The sequence below is a fragment of the Miniopterus natalensis genome, chromosome 14 (genome assembly GCF_054644295.1).
Source record: "Miniopterus natalensis isolate mMinNat1 chromosome 14, mMinNat1.hap1, whole genome shotgun sequence".
Classification (NCBI taxonomy): domain Eukaryota; kingdom Metazoa; phylum Chordata; class Mammalia; order Chiroptera; family Miniopteridae; genus Miniopterus; species Miniopterus natalensis.
This window is the reverse complement of record NC_142094.1, coordinates 45,280,272-45,307,965: the sequence shown is the minus strand read 5'-3', so window position 1 is coordinate 45,307,965 and position 27,694 is coordinate 45,280,272. Positions and strand designations below refer to the sequence as shown.

Genomic DNA, 27,694 nt, shown 5'->3' with positions numbered 1-27,694 from the left:
TAAAGAAAGACACTTATTTACCAGTGTTATCGTAACAACTCACCTTATTTAACATGTCCCTTTCTCTCAGAAGCTCATCCATTGCTTTCTTATCAAATTCGGCTTGTTTCTTTGATGCCTCCACCTCTAAATCACCAGGGAAAAGAATAATGATAAATATGGAGTCACCCTAAAAAAAATCTGCCCAGGCCAAAGAGATACAAAAGCTGCTGTATATGTTTATCTGTAGCTATAACACTACTGTTTGTTAACTGTTACGCAATCATTATTATAACTGAGATAGGTCTTCCTCAGGTGGAAACTGAGGCATCGAGAGATTAAGCCACATGCCAAGGGTCTGCGGCCAAGAGGTGACAGGGCTGAGATTGGGAGCACAGATTCTGACCCCAAAAAGTTCTTACTCTTTTTAAATCTTTCTTACTATATAAGTTATTATAAACACAGAGAGAAATTAGAAATAAAAATAAGCAAAAAGTAAAAATTCAAATCAATCGCAATCTATTTAGGATTTTGACATGTCTCTTTCCAGATTTTTTCCTATGCAAATTATGTGTTTATAATTATAAATATATATGCATTCATATAGATGTGCCAAAGTAAGTCATACTACACATACTGTTTTGTAACTTGCTTTTACAATTAACAAACATAAAATAAATGCCTCTCTATTTATAAATGTGCATCTACATCAGAATTTTTCATTGCTGTGTATTTCGCTATATGAAAATGTGTCATTTATTTAGCCAATCCCTTTTCTTAATATTTAAGTTGCTTCCATTTTATTTACTTATTTGTAATTATAAGCAATGACCCTGTAAAAGTTCTTGTTCATTTGTTACTCTGAAAGCAGAGGTCCTGAACCAAAGTGTTTTTTAAAAAAGACATTTCTCTCCTACTGCCAAATTTCTATCCAGAAAATTAATAGGAATTTTATTTTGCACCCAAACCACAGCTGGGTATTATTGTTCTCTTTGACCTTTGACAATGCAATCGATTATTTAAACCAGTATTTAACTTACATTTCGTTGATTAGTAGTGAAGTTGGCTGCTTTTCATGTTTAATGGCCATTTATTCGTATTTCTGTTTTTCAAATTGCCCACACGTCCCCTTTGCCCATTTTCCTTATGAATAGTTTGCCCTTTTCGTGGGTTTTTAAGAACTCGCTATGTATGATAAGGACATTAACTCTGACTGACATTATTTTGGTCAATTTGCCTTCATATATAGTCTTTGGTATATAAAAAAAATAGTTATTATTTCACTAAATCTCTCAATCTTGGCTTTATGGTTTCTCCATTTGGTGTTAACTTTTTTCCCCAAAAAGTAACTGTCACGCTTCCATTTTTTAAGTAACTGACCCATAGTGTACACTTGTATGAAACAACACCTTTATCTTAAATGAAAATCTTGGGTCTTTCTGTGGCCTTTTCAATCTTTTCCATTGACCTGTTTGCTTAGACGTCTTCACTGTACTATTTGATTACGGAGCTTTATACGACACTTCAACACCTGGTAAGGCAAATGCTCCCTCCTCACCCTTCTTTCCAAGAATTGTGTGGCCCTCGCCACATGTTTATGCTTCTGGAGGACGCAAGAACCAGTTTTCAAGTCCTAGCAATATAACTCACTGAAATATTTATGGAACATATTAAATATACAGATTAATTTAGACAGATTTATATCATTATTACATTAAGTCTTCTCATCCAGGAACTTGGTATATCTCTCCATTTTTCAAGTCTTCCTTTACACCCCTCAATAGCATTCTGTAGCACTTTTTATATATAGACCTGGCAGATACCTTGATAACTTTATTCATAGATGTTTTATTACTTTAGTTGCTATTGTGAGAGAGGGTTTTTCCATCATATATTCTAACTGACTCTTTGTACGAAAGAAAGCTATGGATGTCTATATATTTATTTTATAACCTGCCACCCTATTGAACTCCTGTTAGTGCTGGCAGTTTTTCAGCTCATTTCTTGGGTTTTTTGGTAGAAAAGAACGAATGGAGGACTTGTCCTCCTAACCATAATGTCCAATGCCACTCTTTGGTCAGGCAGATCGAAAGGAAGAGGTCCCTGAGAAGAAATAATGGTTAATGATATCTATAAAACAACAAGGAGAGAGAGTGCAACGGCCTCTGTAAACATGACTTCAGGATGAAGAATTGGGTTCAACACTAAATATGTAACTTTTTTTCAAAGCTTAGAACTACTGCAGAGAAAAACACAGAAATTTAAATATGGGAGTGTTTTGAAAGTCTTAAAGCCCATTACGAAACAAGCTCTAGGGGTTCCTACCTGTCACTGTAGACATTAGATTGTAAACCCGTGCTAGGCGGCGAGCATGCAGAGGGCAGGGACCTCCCTGCACCCAATGCCTAGCATAGTGGCTGCACATAGTAGGCACTCAACTGAATGAAAGAGTAAGTGGATAGAGAAACTGTCAAGATAAAATACTTTTTCCTGACATCTTAGAAGGAAAAACAGTTGCACTTCTCAAAGGTTTACATGACAAACGTTTCTAATCATCTTATCTGGAGATTTTGATTTTACCTAAGTGTGTGTTTTTATGCTTTTATGTATGTTACCTCATTCAGTGACTTACAACTCACAGCACCCCATCCAGGGGGGCGGGGGGCCGGGGTGAATGTAGTGTTCCTGTCTCACATATTCTGGTATAATCAGAATTTAGACCCGATCCTCTGCCTCCAAGTCCAGAGCTTTCTCTGACACACCAAATTTGACTAGTATACGCTATTTTCTATTATATTCTTTTTAGAATGAGATGGTATTATGGCGTATTCATTTAGTAAGCATGTACTATGTGCTAGGCACTTGTCCCCACATGTTTTATGTGTATTAGTTTATTTCATCCCCCAACAGTTAAATATGACAGAAGTGGGATCTGAACCCGGGCAGACATGATTCCAGAGTTTGTGTCCTTAATGATTTTTCTGTCCTATACAGCCTTCCATGGCACTTAAATTTTTCCTTCACAGGCCAACAGGAGAGCTAGTAGAAGAAGTGTTTGTCATGTGGTAAAGTACTAACAGAGAAAAGAAATTAAAAGCCATTTATTTTTGTCCCATTGATCCTTGGTACGGTATTGCCTCACATATTGCTAATGGGGGACATTTGCTTTAATTTATCCCCTGTCTTTTGTGGAAAAAGAGACTAATGCTAAAGGTCATGTAGAACCCAGACTTACCAGTTTAGATGTTATTTACTCCACTGACAAATACTCTGGGCTGGATTTACAGTGTGCCAATAGAGTCTGTTGAAGAATTTTTTAAGGTATTTAAAATGATATCCCCTCCACATTGCCCATCCACCAGCTTGAACGTTGTTTTACTGATTTCATTTGGCATGGTTTGTGTTTGTACACACAGAACCTGAGTTGCCAAATGACATTAGTCACCAATGAAATGCTTACAAATGAATTTTTTTTTTAAATCACAACACGATACTTTGCTTACCTCTCTCTAATCCCAAGATCTGATTTTTTAGAGTGTCCTTGTGCTGTTCCACTTCTGCCTTTTGGTCTTCGATCTGGTGCAGTTTCTTATGGATTTGCTCTCTGATTTTGTTGAGCTTCCCGATGTCAATGCGCATCTGATGAACTTCTTCCTCTTTGGCCTGTAATCAGTGAGAAAGAATTCACCAGGGCCACTCAGTGAATAAAGGGTTGGTGACTGGATGACGGTAAACTCAGAACCAATAAGAGGAAATTCTTCCTTCGTTAGTGTGAAGTTGTTTTACCAGGTTAAATCAAAACACACACTCTTCGGTTTTAAGGAATATTGAAAAACTCTATTCTCTGAATAAAATATGTGGCTATATAGGCTAAAAATAATGAAAAGAATGATTAAACCTGACGTCTCAAGGCGCCACTAAATGCTGAACTATGTGTATAATAAATGCGTGAATTTTGTGTACTGATGCTATATTCAATTAGCAGTTTTCACAGACTCACAAAGTGGTCTCTCTTGGAAGGTTATTAACATGCCATAAAGTATTTGAATACATGTTTGTACCCACATGGCCACTGTGGTGCAGTTATATATATGAGGGTGGGGGGTCCTCCTTCCCCAGAGGATGTTAGCCTTTGGGTGTATATACAGGCACGTCGAAAGGACATTAATAGGTAAGTCTACATAGTACCAAAGGTATCAAAATAATACTTCTAGCAAATGAAAGCACCAGATTTTTGTCTCTAAGGGTTCAAGTTTTATGAATTTTTAAAAATTCAAATTAAATCCATTTTTCAAAATTGTGCCATACTTAAAAATTACTGGAAAAGCAACCAATGACACTTATGCAGATAAAGATTAAAAATTACCTGCAGCCCTTGACAATGAAGAAACTGAACTTAGCTGGGCATGTTACCCTCAGATTATTGGTAGAAGCAGAATCCCTCCGGTTCGGGATCTTATAACAAAAATCTGTCATCTTTCAAGGTGCCCCATTCGTGTTATCAAAAGAGAGAATTAATGGCGTAAGTACTTTTACTTTCACTTCACCTTAGGGGCTAATATATTATTTTGCCTTAAGTAGTCATTTCATTTCTGCTTCAACTTACAGCATTCTCATAGAGAACGGCTTTGAGTCAAACCCATCTGGGCTGCTTTAAATGTTCCTCAGCCTCAGCTCCTACAGGGTCCAAATTAATTGACCTAAATTCAACTTTCAGTCACAACAAAAGATATTTTAATTCAATAATTATTCATCCAGGCCCCATGGTTAGACTTCAGAAAAATCCTGGAGACCTCTGAGACTGCTTGCAAAACAAGATACAAGATGTGCAATATGTGTGTGTGTGTGTGTGTGTGTGTGTGTGTGTTCATACACTTTTATTAGATTATCAAAAGGGCCTGTGATGCAAAAACTGTATAATTCACTACTCGAACCTAAGTATTATTCTTGATTGGTCACTCATTTTATACCCAGTATTTAATATAATCAGAGTAGGGTTTACAGATTTTTCAGAATTAATGATAAACATAAAGCATATAGGCATAAAATAGGTACCCAAGTATGAAACTGTTGTCCAAACTTAACTTGCAAGCACTCTTTGAGGAGAAGGGGAGAGAGAATAGGAGGCCTGTCTTAAAAGTTATGTTGGACAGAGTGAAAATCATGCTTCTACAATCCTACAAGTCAATACCCAATAGAACCAGTCGATCCCCCCACATTGCCCATTCCACCTTCTCCATACAAGTAATAAAATGTAACCTGACTTCTTTGCTATTCACTTGTGTAAACGGTTTCTAGCTCTGGGCAACCAGTGACTTGCAAGGCTGCGTTACAGAGATGAACATCTGAGCTCGCTTTGGAAAGCATTTGCATAATCATATGATCAATAATCAGGTTTGCAACTTTATCTATAAGAATGGAAGTTATCACATTGTCTGCTTCCAGGCATAAAGCAATCACAGTAGGCTTGTGCCTGTCTTATGTGTCAAGGCTAATTCAGATTATAAGTCCAAGGGCTCTGATCACACAGCAAACCTATATTAATAGGAAATGAGGGAGGGAGTGCTGGGCAACAGATATGTCACTTGACAGTTACTTTGAGCTCCAGTGCCTTCTGCTGGTTTTCCTGGGATAGCTGCTCGCAAACCAAACTGTGCTGTTCGTTCTCTTGCTGAAGTTTAGAATTTCTCATCTGAAACTGCTCCAGTTCCTTTGCAGCTCTCTCATTCAATATCTGAAAGAGGCAGAACGAGCTGGTTAATGCTTTTTAATCTGATTACAGTGTCTGTGGATCCACACAGGAAGCCCCGCAGACCTCCTGGGATGATCACAGTGGCCCCACTTTTTTTGTCTTTGTAGAAATGGTTCTTCATCCCCAGTGAAAGCACTAATGCACAAATATGATGAATGTTAAGTGGCTGAGGAAAATGACGCCGTATAATGAATACACAGAGAGGATCGCTTTTTTTCTGAGAGCCTTGGGAAGTCTTGTTCACAGGTGGTGGATAAATATTTTAATACCTGTTTGCCATTTGGCAGGCTTCGCATACGCAACAATTGCTATAATCATTTCAAATGAGCTAGAGATTCAAATGAGTTTTATCTGCTGCGAGGCTCAGAAGCTACATCTTCAGAAGCAAATCCTGCACTAACGTGCCTACCACCTTTTCCAGAACGAACCATTCAGTAACCAACACAGAGACAGTTCCCCTTTAATCCAACTTAAGTCAAAGCCGTGGAACAGCAGTGGAATCATTACTATCTGCCTGAATTCAGTGTCAGCCAGCCTTTCTTCCTACCTTCCTTGACTGTAGGTTTTAAAGAAATAGAAGATTCGATTTTAGGGGGCCATTTCTATTGGGAGAAAATTGGGGATGTGGAAGGGTATCAGATGGGCTGAAAGAAAAAAAAAGCAGACAGACACAAATACAACTGACCGTTGAACAACCTAAGGGTTAGGGGTGCCCTCCCCACACAGTCAAAACTCTGAGTATAACTTTTGACTCCCCAAAACTTAACTACAGTTGTCCCTCAGTATCCACAGGGGATTGGTTTTAGGAACCCCTAGGATGCCAACATCCATGGATGCTCAAGTTCCATATATAAAATGACACCGAGCAGTGCATACAACCAGCCCTTCCCAACTGTGGATTCCCAACTGCAGATTCCTAATTCTGGATCAAAAACGCTATTTGTGATCCATGGTTTGTTGAATCTGCATATGTGAAACCAGCAGATAAGGAGGGCCAGCTGTATATTTATTGAAAAAAAATCTGCATCTAAGTGGACCCATGCACTTCAAGCCCATGTGGTTCATGAGCCAGTATAACTTTCATGTAAGTAAGAGTTAAACATGAAAAGAATCCATCCAATTTCCCATCACAGGGACTAAATAAAATATAGCTGGCTACTCTAAAAATGAAATTGTTTTACGTGAGCCCTGGATATTGCTAAACAAAGCACTATAGTTTTATGATGTCCCAAATTCTCTCAGATTTCATGCTCAAACAAGTCTCATATTTTTCTCGAGGATACTAGACACTGTGTATTATCTATTTTATTTCTGGCTGTATATAAAATAAATAAAGCAACTGACAAAGAAATGTGTTCTAATATCTATTTTTTAAATAGAAAAATGCTATATGGCTTGACAATTCTTTGGAAACTTCCTCAGCGAAAACATTTTCAAGAAATGACTTTTTTTCAATTACATGAATTGCTTCTTTAAGAAATGAGAAATGGCAGACTAGAATTATTACTAAGTTACCTTAAACCGCTATTACAGGGGAAATGTTAAAAAAAAAAAAAAAAAAGTACCTTATTTTAAGTGCATAAAGACTGAGTAGGGTTCCCTAACCTTGAAACTTAAAAATAAACCTGTTAAAAATAAATCCTGTTATATTCGCACAATGGAATACTATACAGCTATGAGAGTGAATCTCTGTGAGCTCTGTCCAATAGGACTTTCTGCCATGACGTAGATATTCTCTATCGTGCTATACAATATGGTATCTACTAGTCACATCTGGTTATTGAGCACCTTAAATGGTGCTAGTGCAACCCCAGGATCTGAATTTTTAATTTTACTTCATTTTAAATAACGAACTTAAGTAGCCACATGTGGCTAGTGGCTACGGCATTGGACAGTGCAGTTCTACGACTACGTGGCAACGACATGAATGAATCTCACAGACAGAATATGAAGCCGAGGAAGATAAATGGGAAAGAGTACATCCTGCACCATTCCACTTCTGTAAAACACAAAGACAAGCAAAACTAACCTTTGCTTAGAATCCAGAATAGAGGTGACCTCTGGGGGAGAACATGCCTGGGAGGGGGCACAAGTGGGCATGTAGGGTGCTGTTTCTTGGGCTGAGAGCTAGTGACCAAGTGGAGAAAATTCATCGAGCTGAACGCTTGTGACTTATATAGACACTTTCCTATGTGTATTATACATTAATGAAAGGTTGCCTGGTCGCTATGGCTCAGTTCGTCGAGTGTCATCCCGTGCACCAAAAGGTTGTGGGTTTGATTCCCAGTTAAGGCACGTCCCCAGGTTGTGGTTCGATCCCAGCTCGGGTTGCAAACGGGAAGCAACCGATTGATGTTTCTCTCTCACATCGATGTTTCTCTCTCTCTCTCTCTCCCTTAAAAAAAAAAAAAAAAATCAATAAAAATATTTTTTAAACAATTAAAGATTAAAAATAAATTAACCTGTTGAAGCTTTAAAAAAAAAAAAAAAAAAAGGGCACCTATCTGCCTATAAGAGCTACTCAAAGTGCTAAGTGTCTTGTTACCAACAGCTACAGTGAAGGGAGTTTGCTGCTTTCCAAAGAAAATGCAAAATGCCCCAATGGACAACGAACCATGAGCAAAGGCGCTGTCCCTGTTTTCGCGAGGACCCCTGGGGCAGCTCGCACCCACGCACCTTCTGCTCCTTCAGCTGCTGCTCCAGCCTCTGAAGCTCCTCCTTGCTCTTCTGCACGTACTGCTGCAGGGCCTTGATTTCCGTCTGCCTGGTGTCCATGTCCACCTGAATCTGCTTGAGCTCCTTCTCTATTTTTTCCTTCTTCCGAGACTCCCTCAGAGCTTCATTCTGGCGTTGCTGGATTTCTTGTTGGAACTACGGGCACAGAAAGGGCAGGGAGGAAAGAGCTGAACCTCTCCCCCAGGACAGGGCTCAGCCCGCCGAGCTTCTCCCTCTCTCAGGTCCTTCATTTTCAGGGTAGTCGCTTTGTAGCAGCATTTCCCCTGCAGGACAGTCATCTTTGAACCCCAATGTAAAAGCTTTTCAAGAATATTCTGTTTTGTTTTTCAGAGTCTTGACACTAAACGTCCACCTTGATGGTGGAAACAAATCCACAAAGAAGGTATAAAATCCAATTAAATAGGGAGCCCAGAATCTAGCGAAGTTAAACATGGAAGGAATTCATCCAATTCTCCATCAGTGGGAACTAAATAAATTTAGCCAACTACCCTAAATATGAAATCATTTTTTATGCAAGTCCTAGATATTGCTAAAGAAAGAACTATAGTTTTATCATGATGCCCAAATTCTAAGAAAGGCCTTTCTCTTATCTCATGTTTTTCTCCTAGAGACAGATTTGTGCATGACCTATTTGACTTCTGGCTTAATATAAAAGTATTCAGAAGAGTCCAGCTAGATGGCGTCTTACCATGGAAAAAAGTCAAGGGAACTACTTTCACCATCCCCCGATGCAGGGCACCCTAGCCTTCACAGGGGCACCTCCTTGGGCCAGAGTTGTAAGCAGTGCCCTGCCTTCGTGACTTCTCAGACAGAGAATGCTGAGAAGAGTGGCTCCAGTAGAATTGCTCTTGCAAGAACCAACCAGAGAAACAAGCAAAACAGTGGATGCCTCCTTTGGGCAGCGGGGATAAATTTGAGAGAAGGAGACTGGGGAAGGACAGAACATCCTTCTGGGAGGCAATGCTCCCTCCTCGGCAGAGCTGACCTGACTGATGGCGTGCTCTGCCTCGTCTCTGTTTCGCTCCGTTTCCTGCTGCTGTTCAGTGGTCTGAGCTAAGGACTCCCGTAATTTCACCACTTCTGACAAGAGCTGGTCTCGCTCCTTTGTCACTTCTTCTTTGAACTTCAGTAAATCCCGGATACTAAAAATGAAGAACACAGGAGTCACACTAAATAGCCATCTGCTCATGAGGCCTTCTTATCACCCTCTGAGCTCACTTTCATGGGGAAGGCTCCAGATCAAGGATGAACACTATTCAGATGTAAAAGATCTTTACGCCCAAGTGGGAGCTGTTTATGAGCTGCTAACTGAAAAAGAAGTGCCAATAATAGCATACATAAGGGTGTCCCTTACTGATAGCTCAATTTTGAAAATGAAGTGTATTTTAATAAACACTGCCTTTATAATTATTTAAAGTGCGTGTATACATTTTTTGGGATAATCTATATTTAAGAAATCACAGTGTCATGTGTCTGGAGGGAGGGGATTATAGAGACTTTTTATGTAAGTCCAGAAAAATATATTCCAACTGGTAACTTGTCTCTGAAAAGTGGAATTTAGGGTGGAAGAGTTGAGGGGATGATCTATACTTCTTAGTATTATTTTGAATTTGGTATAATAAGACTATAATTGCTATTGTCAAGTCTTCTCATTAACCCTAAGGAGATGTGAATTTAGGAAACTATTTAATATATCCCCTGGAAGGCTATGGTCATAGCTATAAAGTCTAAAATGAAGCGTAACATAAGCAAATAATACACACTGCCATTTCCCTATCCACTCACCCAGAGAGTATAGTTTCTCCCAAAGAAATGCAACCCATATCAAATGTTTCCAACAACAAAATTTGGAAAATCATTCATGATGCCAGTATTTAGAGAGTATGTGATAATATTTGTTGATTTGGATTGTAAACCAGTTACTTCCACATTTCAAAAACCATTACATATAATTTGTCATGACTTTCTGCAGAATTAGCATTTTGCAAGTAGAAAAACTGTCTGATATGACTTGTGCAGCAAAATTAGACTCAAGCAAAGCAGCTACTTTAGAGCTGAGAAAGCAGAGGCCCTGCAGCTGACAGTCATCAAAGGCCTGTTCGAAACACAATAATTTGATGATGTTTATTTACCAATAGTTTTCATATAACATAAAGGAGCCTTCAAAACTGCACTGAAACTCTCCTCCAGAAACAAAACCTCAAATCCTAAGGTTACTATGAAGAGAGAAGCTATACCTGAGAGCACTATTTAAGGTAAAATTCTGGGCTAGACAGTTCCTTCAGTTTTCCTCCTCAACCATGTGCCAGTTCTCACTAAAATGCCTCCTCACTTAATCAGTTCCCTTGCATTGCTCTTCGGTAGCTGCTCTGGTTATGCTCGACTTCTTTAATAATAGAGTCCATTGCGATGGACACCACACCTGCTGTTTGTTTTTCTATCCCTTAGCCTTAGGACTATCATCTAACACTGGATAAATTCATCTAGAAAGCACAGGAAGTCTAGATGGCAGTTAGATTTGATTAAAGATGCCTAAGAAAGTGTATGCTCATTCCCAATTAACACAAGGTTTTGCACGGCCTGCAAAGTGCTAGACCCCTGCCCGGAAGGTAAAGGCGCCTTTCTTCAGGGATTCACAGCCTAATGGGTACAGAAGCACCTCAACAAATAGTGTCCATACGATGTGATCAGTGCCATGCTTGAGGTAGATCATGGGTCCTATGGAAACAGAGAACACAGTGACTCTTCTGCTCGGTCACTGGGTCTGGGGGTGGGGAGGAAGTTGGAACAGAGATGCCGATGGCAATGAAGTTACGGTAGTGTTTGAGGCTGAGAAACAAGCTGGCGGCGTAGGTAACCGCTGCACCCGCCGCCTCCCGCTGCCGCATCAAAATTACAACTGAAATACAGAACCACCGTCACTCAGATCTCCTGAAATCCGGCTGAACAGAAGCCCCACAACCAGGGAACTGAAGAAGCACCGAGACCGGGAGGAGGGGTAGAGAGGCGGGCGGATCAGGACTGAATCGCAAAGACTCGGCCGGGCCCACACCAGGTGCCGCGGGTTAAACCGGGAGGGACGTCTTGTGGTGGGGGTTTTCCAGAGGAGTGAGGGGTCCCAGCCCCACATTGGGCCCCCAGCCCAGGGCTCCAGGGCCGAGAAGAGGAGTCCCCACCCCTTCGGGCTGTGAAAACCAGCGGAGACTGTCACTGAGGGTCCAGGAGGCTGCGGGAGCCCCAGCAGCTCCTCTAAAGGGCCCGCACACAGACTCACTCGGAGGCTCCCTCTGAGCCCAGCGCCGGGCAGCAGCCTGAAAGGACCTGGGACACTCGGGGGGGAACTAACCTGCCTGAAGTCGGGGCGAGAGGTGGGGGGCAGCTTCCTCCCAGGCAGAAGGGCTGGCGGAGGCCATGGCTCCTTTGGCGAGTCCTCACACACACAGCCGGCAGGTGCTATATTTGAATCGCCAGCACCTGACTCGAACCTTTGGCCCCGCCCCGTGATTCCCGGAGGCCCCGCCCCTCCCCACCTGCAGCTCATCCAGGCCAGTTCCAGTGGCTTTTCCATGCAAGTGGCCTCTCGAGCCTCATGCTTAGGACTTTCCTAAAATCTCTCAAGCAAGCAGTAGCGGACCCCATAGGGCTTGATAAGCGGCCCCAGGCCTGGCACTAGCAGCAGCCTGCATTGGCTCATAGCTGCGCCTCTCCTGGACACCGCCAAGCCCAGCACAAGGAGCAGCCAACTACGGTTTGCTGTGTAGCTCATGCTGGGTGGCCCTGGGCAAGGCACAGGCAGAGGCTGACTTTGCACCTCCCAGGAGGCCCCAGAGACAGTGCACCTGGTGGTCAGACTCGCCCACTCTGGATTACAACCCTATCACATCCACGAGGGACACACTCAAAGAGCACACTTGGTGAACACCAAAGCTCTACTGAAGTAAATCCTGCTCCATAGGGGTGTCTCCAACACATCAGCTCTTTGGCTGTAGTTGCAGCTGGTCCTCACAGCTAATTGGCCTGGGGGTCAATTCCTCCCAGTGATGCCAACAGCAACCAAGGCTCAACTACAACAGGACAGTGCACACAGCCCACACAGGGGAGCACCTAGAAGGCCCAGCGCAGGTGACTGGGGAGGCTGAGCCACTGGGCCCTACAGGACACCTACACAAAGCCACTCTACCAATTCCAGGAGACATAGCAGCTCTACCTAATACATAGAAACAAACACCTGGGAGCAGCCAAAATGTGGAGGCAAAGAAACATGTCACAAAGGAAAGAACAGAAGAAATCTCCAAAAAAGGAACTAAATGAGATAGAACCAAGCAAACTAATAGATACAGAGTTCAGAATTTTGGTTATAAGGATGCTCAAGGATATTAGTAAGAATATTACAAAACAAGTGAGACCATCAAGGACCTAATAAAATACCTATCAGAAATGAAGGCTACACAAAGTGAAATGAAGAATAATTTACAGGGAATCAACAGTAGAGTAGAGGACGCAGAGAATGAAATCAGCAATTTGGAACATGAAGAAACAAAAAATACCCAACCAGAAGAGCAAAAAGAAAAAAGAATCCAGAAATATGAAGATAGTATAAGGAGCCTCTGGGACAACTTCAAGAGGTCCCACATTCGTATTATTAGGGTACCAGAAGGAGAGGAAAGAGAGCAAGAAATTGAAAACCTATTTGAAAAAATAATTACAGAAAACTTTCCCTACCTGGGGAAAGAAATAGACTTACAAGTCCAGGAAGCACAGAGAGTCCCAAACAAGAGGAACACAAAGAGGCCCACAGCAAGACACATCATAATTAAAATGCCAAAGGTTAAAGACAAAGAGAGAATCTTAAAAGCACCAAGAGTAAAGCAGTTAGTTACCTACAAGGGAGCACCCATATGACTATCAGCTGATTTCTCAACAGAAACTTTGCAGGCCAGAAGGGAGTGGCAAGAAATATTCAAAGTGATGAAAAACATGGAACTACAACCAAGATTACTCTACCCAGCAAAGCTATCACTTAGAATTGAAGGTCAAATAAAGAGCTTCACAGATAAGAAAAAGCTAAAGGAGTTCATCACCACCAGACCAGTACTATGTGAAATGTTGAAAGGTCTTCTTTAAGAAGAAGCTAATGAACAAAAGACTCTGACAAACTAAATGGATCCAGAGACATTGACACATACAACAGACAATCATTTTTCAGAGGGAAGAGGGAAGGGGGGTGGAGGGTGGGAGGAGATTAACCAAAGAAGTTATATGCTTATATGCATAACCCATGGACACAGACAATGACAGGGTGAAGGCCTGGGGAGGGGATAGGAGCGAGGTGGAGGGGGTCAGTTGGGGGGAAAATGGGACACCTGTAGTGTTTTCAACAATAAAGATAAATTTAAAAAAAAAAAAGATAGTGTTTGAGATGGGTCTTGAAGGATGCCTAGTTGTTTATTATGTGGAGAAGGGGAAAAAAGCATTCCTGGCATAGAAAACATGTCCAAAAACATGGAGACATAAGTAAGCACGGTGTTGCTGGGCATGAGTCAAGCAAACCTGACTGGGACAGATCTATGAACAGTCCTTAGAGACATGTCCGAGACTTTAGGCTTTATCCTTTGGGAATGGGTAAATATCAAAGGTGTTTATACTGAAGATGGAAGCATGCAGGTACATGTTTCAGCATCATAAATCTGGTATGTGGTGATGGTATAGAGGGGAGGAATAGATGGTCTCCTTGAAGGCAGGGAGACCAGTTAGGAGTCTACTGCCAAATCCAGCAGAGGATGGAAGGTCCAAACCAAAGCAACAGCACTGGTGATAGGGAGGCAGGTAAGCCTGAATCAATAAGATGAAGTCTTAAGGAATAAAGGAGTAGCAAGGGAGAAGAGCAACCCTGTTTTCTGGCCAAGAACCTGAGAAGCTGGAAGGACGCTGATGCCACATAACTGTGGCAACTGTATGGGAGGAGCTTCCAGTTCCATTCCACACACGTTTGAGAGAAATAAACCTAAAAATCTTTACTCATTTTGAAACTGTATTACTGTTTCTTATAGACCCAGAAGTTTAATATAACCATAAATTAGGAGGAGTTCTTACGTGTGGAGAAAAGGAGTATTAAAAAGAAAAAATAGCAATAGACAAAAAACAATCTCCAGGAAACCAACAAAACAAAAAACAAAAAATAGTCTTGTATCACTTTCAAGGTGACACTGGCCAACCCCAGGCTGTCTGTTGAAAGAGTCGCCTGCGAAAGCAAGTCCAGCTTACATCAAGAAGGCGATGACCTACTTGCTATCCTGGTCCATTGTCAGTCCAGACCCCTGCTCGACTAGTTTGGTTAGGTTCACTATTTCCTCTTTCAGGGCAAGAATCGTCTCCTTCGCCTTCTGCTCTTTATCATAGGCTGAGTCCACCATCTTCCAGGCCTTTTCGATCTCCTAGATGGGCCACAGGACATCAGTGAGAAAAACCAAACTGGCTTCCAGATGCAAGATAAACTGAGTCAACAAAATAATAAAACAACCGCAATGCAGTAGTCATTTATGGGGAAAGAAGATCACATAGTACACATTATGCTTTAAATTTATATTGACTTACTCAGTTGTTCAACATGAGCTAGTCAATACTGAATACCAGTTTTCAGGGGGGGATTGGGAAAGGATACTTTTTTCTTGTGTGAGTGTGGCTACAAAGCTCACATACTGCAAGGGCTGCTATAACTAGGAGGATATTTCTAATAAAAATATTAAGATAGGTTTACAAAATTAAAAATAAAAGCATATGTGTTTCCCAAGTCCAGATATTTTTTTAATAAGCTTTATCACATAAGGAATGATCTTAGATCCAAGCCTTAAATTTTAAGCTCTCGATAGGTTCTAAGTAAAACATATATTTTGTCCTTAGGTCCCAAGAGAACTCCTAATGGCCATGTGAGCTTTAGAAAAATTCATAGCAAGGTAATCTTTGCTGTTACCTAATCTGTACACAGCAGCCTTGGTAATTACCATTTCCAGAAACTCAAGCCCAGGCCTTCTCATCAAATGCTTACAGGGGAAGAACAAAACCCATAGCAGAGAATAGGAACCAGGCCTCATGTAGCTTTGGCTTCCTTTCTGCTATGAAATACACGGTCGAATATTAACATAAATACTTAAAAGTGAATTACAGCCATTCAAATAAACGAACAAAGCACGGTAAATATTGCAGCAGACTTGAGTTTTTACCCTGCCACTTAATTTTCTTGCAAAATTTCATCCAGTGGCATGTGAGTCCTTTATACAGGTAAGAACCTATTGGCTTAAGGTAAAAATATTCCACTTTCATGTTGACAAGGAATTAAATGAGTGGTAGAGAGTATTTCATTTAATTAAACAAATTCATGCTATTACAATAGAGAGAGATGACAAAATGTCAGTTTATTGGGACATGTTTTTCTGTAACAACCATATATACTATTTTTTAGCAAAACAAATGAAAGATATTTAAATGCAAATACGACTATGTGAAGATTTGTCCAAATCAACTTCACCAATTAGATTTTAACCAGTTCATGCCTTCCATTTCCAGTTTTAACATTTACCATAAAAAGTGGCATTTTTCATCATAAAAGGAATTAGAGCCTTTTCATGTTGATTTTTCAGCAAAGAGAAGAAAATGACAATTGGAAGAAAATACTTCAAAAAAAAAGTTGTTTCTAAGAAAACATGTCATATTTCACAGTGGCCTTGGAAATTTATTTGAATTGGCTGATATTTAATTGCATGATATCAAGGGTATTTCTTAAAAGTTTGTGAATTTTTTCTCATCACTAAGGTTTTAACTATAAATTAAGATGTCTTAACCTCTTATCACCCTGAAATCAACATTAAACATTTATGTTTTACCTTCAAAATAATGCAACACACTTGAGGATGGAAAAATAAAGTGTGAGACAAAGCCAGACGGAATCCCTGTTCTCCCATTATGAGGAACTGGGAGAATCAAGGCAGAAGGAAAGAGATGTTAAGAAAAAATATAAAAATTACTATTTGGGTATTCTCAAGGTATTATCTCCTAAAACAGTAAAAAAATTAAAAAATTAAAAGTAGGAATATAAAAATATCTTTAACAAGCTATCAGCTTGAGATATTTAATTACTATTCATCTTGTATCAAACAAGACATACTAAGATTCCTAATATTGCTCTTACTTATCTCTAATTCTTTTTGCTAGCCCATTATTTCTTAGCAACCAAGCCAGTGAAGTTGTACATTATATTCTGAATAGTCAAATTCACCCAATCTAATTATTTTCTTTGAAAATGAACATTATTCCCCAGGCTTAATGAATACATAAATCATGTACATTTTAACTTAGTAGCTCATTTACTGCCAGCCCAGAGCTGTGAGTATGGTGACAAGGTGCTGTTTCAAACACAGGGCTCATCTACGGCAGCTCTCCATTGACTCCATTTCCAGAATATCACTGACCTTTTTCAAGGACGCGATGGTGGTCTGATCATCTTGAGAGAGCTTCAGGGCGGTGGCGACCTTCGCGGAATTAACCACAATCTCCGCATTGAGCTCTCTGCATTTGGCCATCAGGCGCTTTTCATTTTCATAAGACTTTTTCATGACAGCGTGAAGCTTCTCATATTCAATCCTAAATTTCTCCAGACTTTTGTCCCCTGAAAGTTCACTGAGAACCTCCTGAAAATCTCTTTCGATTTCTTCAAATGCAGTTTCTTCCAGCACTACTTTTTCACTCTTTTCCTGTACAGAAGAGCAGGGATGGGAATGAGCATTGCGATGTCTACACCATGACCATTCAGAAATTACTGTTAATGCCCATGAATAAAAGACCTTCAGACAAGCTAATTAAAAACCACTGATAATCAGAACTTTTTAGGCTCTATGCTGGGAAGGGAACAACTGTATGATGTTCATTCCCTGATGCTACAGTATATACAGGGGTGGGCAAAAGTAGGTTTACATTTGTATGTACACAAAGCACACAGCTTATTCTTGTATATTCTTTATTAACTATTGTATTATTTATTTGTATAACCCTGTAAACCTACTTTTGCCCAACCCCCTGTATATAATATTTCTTACCACATGTTGTTGTTGTTACAGATTAGATTAAACAGGATAATTCATGTTCAACATTTAGCCAAGTGCCTAGCACACAGTAGGCATCCAATAAAATTTTATAGCTGTTACAATTATTCCAGATCCTGATCTCTTTTCATTTCATCCCACTTCTTACTGCCCCCAGGATTGGACTGCAGAGGGAATCCATAGCACATTGAGGTCAGGCATAGGGAGACTGGGGTATAAATAGCATGAAATCACACATACTCACAGTGAAACCCATTGGAAATATGGAATAGTCTCCTAAAAGATACTCCATCACTTGTATCCCTAAAGGAAACTAGGCTAGGTCATCTCCACAGGTATACTAAAATGCCCCCTGCGCAATGCTCATGGGTCTTTTCTGCATTTGCTTTCCATGATTATCTGGACAAGTTATTTAACACTATAGGCCCAGACAAGCAAATGTAATTCAAGCAAGTCTGGCTATGACTTAGATGGGAACCCAGAAGTTAGTTATACTATAAGAATTCTTACTTCCCTAGTGTATGGGTTGAATCGTGTCTCTCCACAAAGTTATATTGAAGCTCTAACCCCAGTACTTATGATGTGACCTTATTTGGAAATAGAGTCATTGCATATATAATTAGTTAAGTTGAGGTCATACTGGAGGAGAGTGTGCCTTAGTCCAGGTATCCTTATAATAGGAGCAGGGTGGATTATAACTTTGTGTGGCGATAACTTATTGTGGTAATCATTTCCCAGTATAGATGTATATCAAATCATTATATTGTAAAACTAATACAATGTTACATGTCAATTACATCTCAATAAAAAGCAGGGAGTCGAGGGTTGGACACAGACACACACAAGAAAATGCCATGTGAAGACAAAGGCAGAGATTAGACTGATGCAGCTCCAAGCCAAGGAAAGCTAAGGATTGCTGGCTACCCCAGAAGCTAGGAAGGGGCGAGAAAGGATTTTACTGAGTCTAGAAGAAATATGGCCCTGCCAACACCTTGATCTCAGACTTCTAGACTCCAGAACTTGCGACAATAAATTTCTGCTGTTTTAAGCTGCCCAGTTTGAGATACTATGTTATGGCTGCCCTAGCAAACTAATACACCTACTTCTTGTTAGATACAGCACAATAATAAAAAAGAATGGGTATGGTTAATACACTTATTCACTTATTCAGCAAGTATTTATTGAACATCTGCTATATGTAAGTTGGAATGCTAGAGCCTACACGAGATACCAAGACAAAGAATAAACAATGCTCCCACAGGAAATTTATACAGCAATCATTGGTGGGGTATGTTTTCCCAAAATGGAAGTACAGAGTTTGATACCTGTCATAAAACAGATTCAAAATTCTACAAGGATGGAATTACTTCCAACAGCAAGAATTAAAGTAAATTTCATAAAGAAAATGGCATTTGAGCAGGACCAGAAGGGACAGTGGAGTCTTCACAGGTGATATGGAGACAGAGGGTATTCCTGGCAGGTGGCAAAGCATGAGCAAAGGCTCAGGACCAAGCAAGCGTCCAAAATTTGAGACTGGTTAAGAAGCTCAAGTTGGCTCAGGTATAAGAAGAGAGAAGGGCTTTTGCATCAAAGCTTTATTGCTAATCAAAGAAACCAACAGAGACACTCTTTAATCCCAATAATAAAGTAAAATTCAAATTCACCCTAAAGATTTGGGGCAAGTAGTCTAGTTTCCCTTCTGCTTTGACAAGCCTATCTTGCCCAACATGGAGAAAATCTACATATTTTTGGTTTTCAAAAACATTTGTGCTAATGATTAAATTTCTAAAGATGGCATGCAAGCAAAACGGAGCCCACATCTTAAAATAGATGAGTCACAAGCATATCTATAACATTTCGTGTAACAATGTTAGTACTAATGTTAAATTCAACAGGAGTTTTCTAGAAGCAGATTCTCACAAAGATCACAATACAGCAATTCCACAAAGGAGGAAAAATCATATTTAGGAAATATGGAGCTGCTGCTGCTCTGTGCTTTCCCCTTGTTGATGCTAAACATGAGTATACACAAAAATATATCATGGCAATGTTCTCAGTTCCATCCCTGTAAATGGTATTAATGTCAACACTTGATCACCAGCCTAATGATTTGTTGGCAGGCCAGGTTTTCCCTGTATACCTGGCCCTTCGCACAGGAGTGGGAAAATATCAAAGAAAAAAGTTTTAAAGAAACTTTTATGAACAAAGGAGATTTGTTCATATTGCTATTTTAAAATATACTCTTAAAAGCAAAGCAAAAATTATCTCTTAGCTATGACCAACAACCAGTAGGTATCAACACTTATGGGATATAAAGCTATCTGTTTTGGAAGCATGGTTTCAACATGAACTGATCAGAGAGGAACTGTGATGCTCCTTCATTCAACACCTATCTATTGAGTTTTTACTATCTGCCAGGCATCATTCTAGGTGCTGGGAATACCAATTAGTGGTGAGAAGGAAAAGGGAAAAGGAAAAGAGAGCAGCAGTAAAAAATGAGGCCAGAGTGGAAATTAAGACTCATGAAAGCAGAGGTGAGAAAAAGTTGGCTGAGATCAAGTGAGAAGGAAAATAGAAAGAAGAAATAATGGGAGATTGTAATGAGGGAGGGAGGCTGGGAAATAATTACTTCATAGCATGGGTATCTGGGGCTAATGTACAGAAAATGAAGAATGAAATAAACCAAGATGACGAGTAGGGGAGGGGAGGAGGAAATACTCAAAGGCAATGACAGGGGAAATGGGAGAATTAGAAAGAACAGGAGGGAAAGATGGGGAGAAGAGAGATATGAGCAAGTGGGGATAGTGGGGATAAGTGATGTGGCCCCAGCAGCATGGACGGAAGAGACAAGAGCGTGACGGAGCCCAGGCAGTGAGGAAGAGAGAGGACATGAAAGGGGTTGCAGGATTAGGAGAGAGAGCTGTTGCCCACGGGAGGTGGAGTCTAGAAGGGGAGACTAGATGTGGAGGAGACAGGATGATGAGGGGCTGTGAATGGTCAGAGGAGACAAGAGAACCACCTGGAACAGGGGTGGGGGTCTAATGGGTGTGACAGGAGCTGGGACCAGGGCTGGCCTCATGGGTCTGTGACCTATGCAGTTGCGTAGGGCCCCTGGCTCAGACAGGCCCTATACCCCAGTCAGTTTACTACTCTGTTGTCTCGTTTTGAAATTCTTAATCATTTTTAACAAGGCGCTCTGAATTTTCGTCTTTTATTGAGCCCCTCAAATTCTGTAGCTGATCCTGAATGGGACTGACCATGGGATGGGTGAAATGGGGGAGCGCTTTGACAGGGCCATGAAGGATTTCGGTAGGGCCTTGATGGATGGGGACCGTGAATGGCAAGTGATGGCAGGGACCTGCTGTGCTCAGAGTTATAAATGAGGGTGCTAATGGACAGACAAGGGTCTTTAAAGGGCTGCAGGGAGGAGCCCTCATCAGTGATGCTGAAGATGGGGTATACCGCAGCGTGGGGAAGCGAATAAAGGCTACCAGATCACACCGCAACGGTCAGTGATAACGCAGGGCAGTGGTGACCAGCCGAAGAACTCAGTGAAGGTGTGTCACAGAGCTGATCAGGTGATAGGGAATCATGGTGTGACAGGTGCACAAGGGTCAGTGAATAGGGGTGACAGTGGATATCTCCGAAGCCTTCTTGTGGGTCCCATCAGTCAGTGTGAGACATCACTATGTCTGTGTGTATCTCTTTTGTGGCTCAAAGTGTAGGTGTGGGTGCCTGTCATGAATTTCCCACCGTGCTTAGCACAGCGCCAATTTAATAGTGTGGGGGGGGGGGGGGTAGTATCCACCCAGTGGAAGGAGGGACAGGAGGTAATGGGGCCAGAACCAACTGGGACAGGCCACCCAGTGGAAGGAGGGACAGGAGGTAATGGGGCCAGAGACAACTGGGACCGCGGAATGAGGTGAGGCTGTGGGTAGAGTTCGGATATTAGTGGGTGTGACAGCGGGTAAGTCGACAGCAGGAGAGGAAGAGCGGGAAGGAGTTGAGAGGCGACAGGGAGAGGGGGCCGGCTCCTGACCTCGGCCATCCTGCCGCGCTCCGGGGGTGCCTCGGAGGCCGCGGTGGAAGTCGCAGGCACTGGGGGGGACTCCGAGGAAGGGGCTGTGCGCGGGGCCGAGCGTCCAAAGCCCCCGCGTTACTTCTACTTCTGGAGGCGGGCCGGTGGCGAGTGGGCGCTGGGCGCGTCCTCCCGTCGCCCGGCAACCACCTCGCCCTCTAGGGGCGCTGGCGGAGGTTCGAGGGGGAGGAGCCCCTGAGGCGCGCAGCCCGGCGTGGTTCCCCCAAGGAATATGCAAATATAATGAGCGGGGCGGGGCCAATGAAATTAGGGGGCGGGGCCTCTGGGAGGCTGGGGGAGTCCCTAGGTGAGCTCAGGAGTTGAAACGCCGAAGAGACGGGAGAGCGAAGGGCTGGAGGCCAGCGAGGGAGAGGACGGTGGGGGCGGGGAGCCGGCGAAGGGGAGCCGGGAGACTAGCCCCCCCCAAGGACTTGGGGGTCAGACTGAGGCGATGCGGGAAGGACCGCCAAGTCCTCTGGATTCGAGTCAGTTACAGCCCATAGGGGGCAGGGACTGTGCGCAAGACACAGGCGGGGAAAACGAAGGTGGAGAAGGTGAGGGCCCTGCCTTCGAAGGGTTTGGTCACTGGTGGTGAGAAAAATGGGGCGCAGACCTCAAGACACCCTGGGAAAGCGAATTTAGAGCCTCGTCGTGGAAATCTGCCTTGCCCCTGGGGCTCCTCTCCCAAACCCTCTCTCCCCCCCCCCTTCACCTTGGCCCCCACGCCTGTAGGCTTCATAGTTTTACTTTTCCACCGTCAGCTCTCTAATCCGTCTGGTGTTCATCTCTGTATGTGTGTGAGATAGGATTCGAGCTGACTTTCCTCAATGAAGTGAGCCAAGTTTTCAACATCTTGGTTCCAAAATACACCTGGGCCTGTTCTGAGATCTCTGGTTTGTCCCTGGGTCAGTCAGTACCATGGGCTTTGTAGCCAATCCTCATGGTTAAAGGGCAAGGCCCCCACCCATAGTTCTTCTGTCAAAATTCATGAACCTTTATCATCCCATATAATTTTTAGGATGTTTTGCAAGTTCCTCATGTTAAATTTTTATTGGAACATCATTGAATTTATGAATTAATTTGGGGAACATTAACATCTGTACAGTGATCTTGTTCATGAACTGAGACTGTATATCTGGCGGACAAACAGAGCAGAATACGACTGGACACAGTGTGCGTGGAGGTAGTGGGAGAGCTGGCAGACGAAGCTGAAGAAGCATGTTGAACCAAGCTGTGAGCCAAGCTAATAGAAACGAGGTGGAGCTGGGCAGGCATCACAGCTCAGGTTTCTTGGTATGTTTACAGGAAACCTGACTGCACACTGGGACCACCAGCTGTGGGACCACCACAATCTAGAGAGACTCCATAACATCCCTGAAGGTACGTAACATCAGAGGTGGCCTAGCGATCCCTGTCTTGTACTCTTGTGGGGTTCTGTGTCTTCTCATTTCCCAGGAATTTCCTAAAGGACCATTGTGCAAGCAGGTGGCCTGCCAAGGCAACAGTAATTCAATCCAGAAAACACTCTTTTTAAGTACCTGCTGCATAGCAGGCAGAGGCTGCCACAAAAACCACAGAGGTGACTAAGGCAGAGTCACTGCCCTTTCTGTTGGAGGAAAGGAAGAAAGGAAAATCTACAATTCTAACACAATGTGATGGTATCATTTAGACCATGCCACGTCAACAGACAGCACTATGGGTGCTCAGGGAATCTAGACACTGACACTTGAGAGCATTATTTATGAGGTGAGGAAAGAAAGACCTGGACATGGGTAATCAGGGACCCACAGGAGGTTGAAAGGAACATGACATGTTCGACTCACAGGAAAGAGATGCAGGTGGACATGAACATGGATGAGCGTGTGGGTGGTTGGACAAATTCATATATGCTGATAAAAGAAAATGCTTTGCTTCTAATTTTTCAGATTACAGAAAAATACTCCCCAACCTGCTCCCCTTTGTTGTTTTAATACAAAGGAGCACTAGGTGGCATCATACTACCAAAAGTCCTCACCACTTAGCACCTCCAGGAGTAACAGTCCCAACCAAGATGGGGCAGCCCCTAACTTAGACAAATAGAAGTGCTTCTACCATTCTCATTTCTCCTTACACCCACTTAGTTTATTTATTGAGCACCTACTATATTCCCAGCTCTATGCTGCACACTGTGCAGGATAGGAAGGAGTTGAAAGGACCTCCTCCCTAAAACAGAAGAAACGGAACATGCATTCCACCTCTCCCCCACACAAAAATTGTAAAACAGTCCAAGGCAGGATGTAATAAGCACTGAAATGAATATGTGACGACATACTACCCAGTGTAATCTGACCCTTTTGATCTTCCGGGCCTTCCTACCACTCCTTGTCACACTGGATTCCTCCATTCCTCATCTGTCATGTTCTTTCCCACCACTTGGGATTCACTGACACTGAGCTCTCTGTCTAGAATACTCAGCCCCCCCTCTTCACCCGGCTGATGCCCATCCATCCTTCCTACAAATCTTACTTCCTCAGGGAGATCTTTCCAGACCAGCCCCTCAACACCAGACTACCTTTCCAAATACCATGTGTTCCACTTCTTGGACCATCCCACAATGGTAATTAATTATGTATTCACGGAAATGGTTGTTCATTATGTGTCTTCTCTACCAGGCTGTCAAACAACAAGAGGATGCAGGTCATGCATGTCTTGTTCAGCCCTTTCTCCACTGATGTTATAGGCTGAATTGTGTTCCCCTAAAATTCATATGTTGAAGCCCTAACCCCCAGTACCTCAGAATGTGACTGTCATTGGAGATAGGGCCCTTAAGTGGTGATTAAGTTAAAATGAGGCCATTTGAGTGGGTCCTAATCCAACCCGATTGATGTCCTTATAAGAAGAGGAAATTTGGACACACAGAGAGACACCAGGGAAGCACACACACAGAGGAAAGACACAACAGAAAGAGGCCATCTGCAAGGCAGGCAGAGAGGCCATAAAAGAAACCAAAAATCTTGTTCTTTGATTTTTAGCCTCCAGAACTGTGAGCAAATAAATTTCTGTTGTTTAAGCCACCCAATCTATAGTTCTTTATAATGGCAGTCCCAACAAACTAATATAAATGACCATCACTCCTCTCAGTATGTAACTATTAAGTGAATGGCTATTGAATGAGTTCTAAAATAAGGAAGACCAGTGAAGGATGGCATTGTTAGGGTAAGGTACATGGACTTAACCTTAAATGATACATATGAATTATAGACGTGGAAGGAAATAGAAGAAATTCCAAGTATGGGAAATAGCACTGGGCAGATACCACGGCAAGAACACCAAATGCTAAGAGGGTGTAGGTGAATAGCAGAGCTTTGGAAGGATAGTAGAGAAGCAGCTGTGAACTCAGACCAGGGACAGCCACAAACACACCCATTTTCCCTGCCAGATAACTTGAATATGTGATCATGAGCTGCAATACCTCTGCAAAGCTCCTTGTTTAAACCTGGACATAAGTGCCTCCTGTAGCACCCTGCTAGGGCATCTAAGCTGTGTGCTGTGACTCTGTAATAAGAACAGTGCTATGTACACAGTGCTCACCTCTTCAGCAGCACCCAGGGAGGCTATAATGTGAAACTCCTGAAAAGCAGACAGAAACACTGATGTGCAGCCCTCCATGGAAATCCCCAGCCTGCAATGCAAAGCAACTGGGCCTTCAAAAGAAGCTACTCCTCTAACAGATCACCGAGGCCCTGGAAGCAATTGTGGGAGGTTCTACACAGCCCACAACCCCCTCGTGAAACTAGTAAGGATAATGTTAGTAGTGAGACTAGGAACTCCCACCCAGAAATATGTTTCTCCCTGAAGCCAAAATGTTCTAGATGGCCCTCCCTGCTCCCCAGGGTCATAGCTGGATGGGTCAGGAGTGGAGACCTAACCCACATAAGGCCAATTCCATTATTTTTCCTGGGGACTTATAGTTGAGACCAAGCCTTGCAAGCCACTCTGTGGAGGGCCTGGACTGAGTATATGTGAAACCCAGGACAGGCCAAGAAGGGTGGGCTGCAGAGAGGGAAGAACAAAGCCAATGAACAAAGAGAGGGAACCCACAGGCCCAAGACAGGAAAGGGGAGGGGGGCTCCCTTGGTTGTTGGTGCCCCTTCAGCTTCTGGTGCCTGGAGGCCCAGCAACAGCTGCTCTCTTGGGTTCTGCTAAATAATTTTCACCTTCCTACCAAAGTCAGCTTATCTGTTTCGTCTAGATGAAGTGAGTTTCCATTGCTTATACTTGCCCCCACTCCAAAAAAAGCTCCAAAGCCCTGACCAATACCGGTCTTATTTGTACAGTCATTCTTGCGATATCTCTGGATTTCATATCCACGAAATCTAACACCTGCATCTGCCGCATGGTAAAAACTGCTCTGGTCATCATATCTAACACTTCTCTAGGCTGCTGGGAAGATTAAAAGCCCACGTGTTGCAGAAAACTGTTATCATTTATCAGCTGACCCCATGCTCACCTTAGATGACAGAGCAGAGTCCCAGCTGGCTACAGCGTCCCAAAACTGTTCAGACCATATTTTATTTCTTTAATCTGCTCCGTTTCCAGCCTGCTGCAGAGGTAACTTAACAGAACATTTGAGAAACACTTGACATCTGTTCCCAAAGGGTCTTCATACAAACTCCCCTCTTGATACCAGAGGAGACAACAAAGCTCGGGCAGATTTATTAGGAAGACTGAAAGGTCAGGCATGAGGAGGAAGCAGCAGGCAGTGTGCCACCGCAGGAAATCATTCTTACCAGGAGAAGGAGACAGGGAGACGACACTGTCACGACCACCCAGTCATCTTGCCTGCCTGGAATTTTATTGGTTTAACAGCAACTGCACTTCTCCCTGTGAGATCACTTTGGGGTATGACCAATTAGGCCAGCTCTTTGACTTGTGCTTCTTGCCCAAGAGGCCACGGTAACAGTTTGATGTCACCTAGAACTAGTGGTGACTTACACAAAACAAATGGCTAGCCAGATTGGTTAAAAAACTGATTGGCTCCACATAACCTGTTCCACTACAAATAAATAAACACATAAGTATTGAATAAGTGAGTGAATAACTATGTAAGCAAATAAATAGATAAATTTATTTAAAACCAAAGCACGAATCCCTTTGAAAACACCATATTTTCAAATATGTCTAGACTTTACATATGCAAGTCCCTTTTCTGAAATATCCTGTCTCCTTCTTTGTCCAATGAGTTTTTCAACATTCAGCTCAGTGTCACTTCCTCCAGGAAGTATCCCCTGGTTAGGAACTCCTGTGTTGCTAGAAAATCTGAGCGTCCCTCTGTCAATTCACTGTATTTTAATCATGTGTTTATTTCTATGTCTTTCTCATAAGACTGGAAAGACCAGTGTTTTCTTTAATATAGTTATGGTGCTGATACATAAGAGGCACTTAAAATAGAAAGTTTGATGAAGAAAAGAAGGAAGAAAAAGAGGAAGGAAAGAAGGAAGGAAGGAAGGAAGGAAGGAAGGAAGGAAGGAAGGAAGGAAGGAAGGAAGGAAGGAAGGAAGGAAGGAAGGAAGGCAGGCAACTAGCTTTTACACTTAGATACACAGTAATTACTCCTAGGAGTCACTAGTGATCAAAGAAAGTTAAAAGCTATTGGAACACAAATATTTAAGATTCTAAGTTAGCTGAATAGAATCACTTCCAAGTACACACCAGGTCCCCAAACATAAGTATTAAAAATTACAGTTAAATGCATTTATCTCATTTCTTTTCCCATCCTGATGCAAATGGCAAACAACAAGTATTTATTTATTTTAACCCACATGCACACTAGGTACTCAAGTGGATGCCCCGCTTCTCATTGCAGCAAAGATAGACATCTATAAAATGAAACTCTTTGCTTTGTTAAAGGAGTATACTCTCTTTCCTAACCTGTAGGTAGGTTGCTTTCTTTCCAATATCTGCTGTCAGATCTACTGAATAATTTCATCAGCAGAAAATGCCTGCTGAGCATCTACTCTGAACAGGTGTTCTCCGAGGCAATTCGAGAGAGGCAAAAAGCCTGGACCAACCCCA

The 27,694-nt window shown here is 42.3% G+C and overlaps 1 protein-coding gene across 1 annotated transcript in view; it reads right to left on the bottom strand.

Moving 5' to 3' along the window:
- Window positions 1-26,017, bottom strand: part of CFAP58 (cilia and flagella associated protein 58) — an 83,522-nt gene extending 57,505 nt beyond the window's left edge. Inside the window, exons 1-8 of the mRNA XM_087824083.1 lie at window positions 25,940-26,017; window positions 16,933-17,214; window positions 14,753-14,901; window positions 9,453-9,609; window positions 8,408-8,602; window positions 5,576-5,713; window positions 3,483-3,642; window positions 44-126 (exon numbers count right to left, since the gene is read on the bottom strand). Of these exons, the coding sequence (XP_087680209.1) occupies window positions 44-126; window positions 3,483-3,642; window positions 5,576-5,713; window positions 8,408-8,602; window positions 9,453-9,609; window positions 14,753-14,901; window positions 16,933-17,214; window positions 25,940-26,017 (1,242 nt within the window). The remainder of the gene's footprint in view (window positions 1-43; window positions 127-3,482; window positions 3,643-5,575; window positions 5,714-8,407; window positions 8,603-9,452; window positions 9,610-14,752; window positions 14,902-16,932; window positions 17,215-25,939) is intronic.
- Between the last annotated feature and the right edge of the window lie 1,677 nt (window positions 26,018-27,694).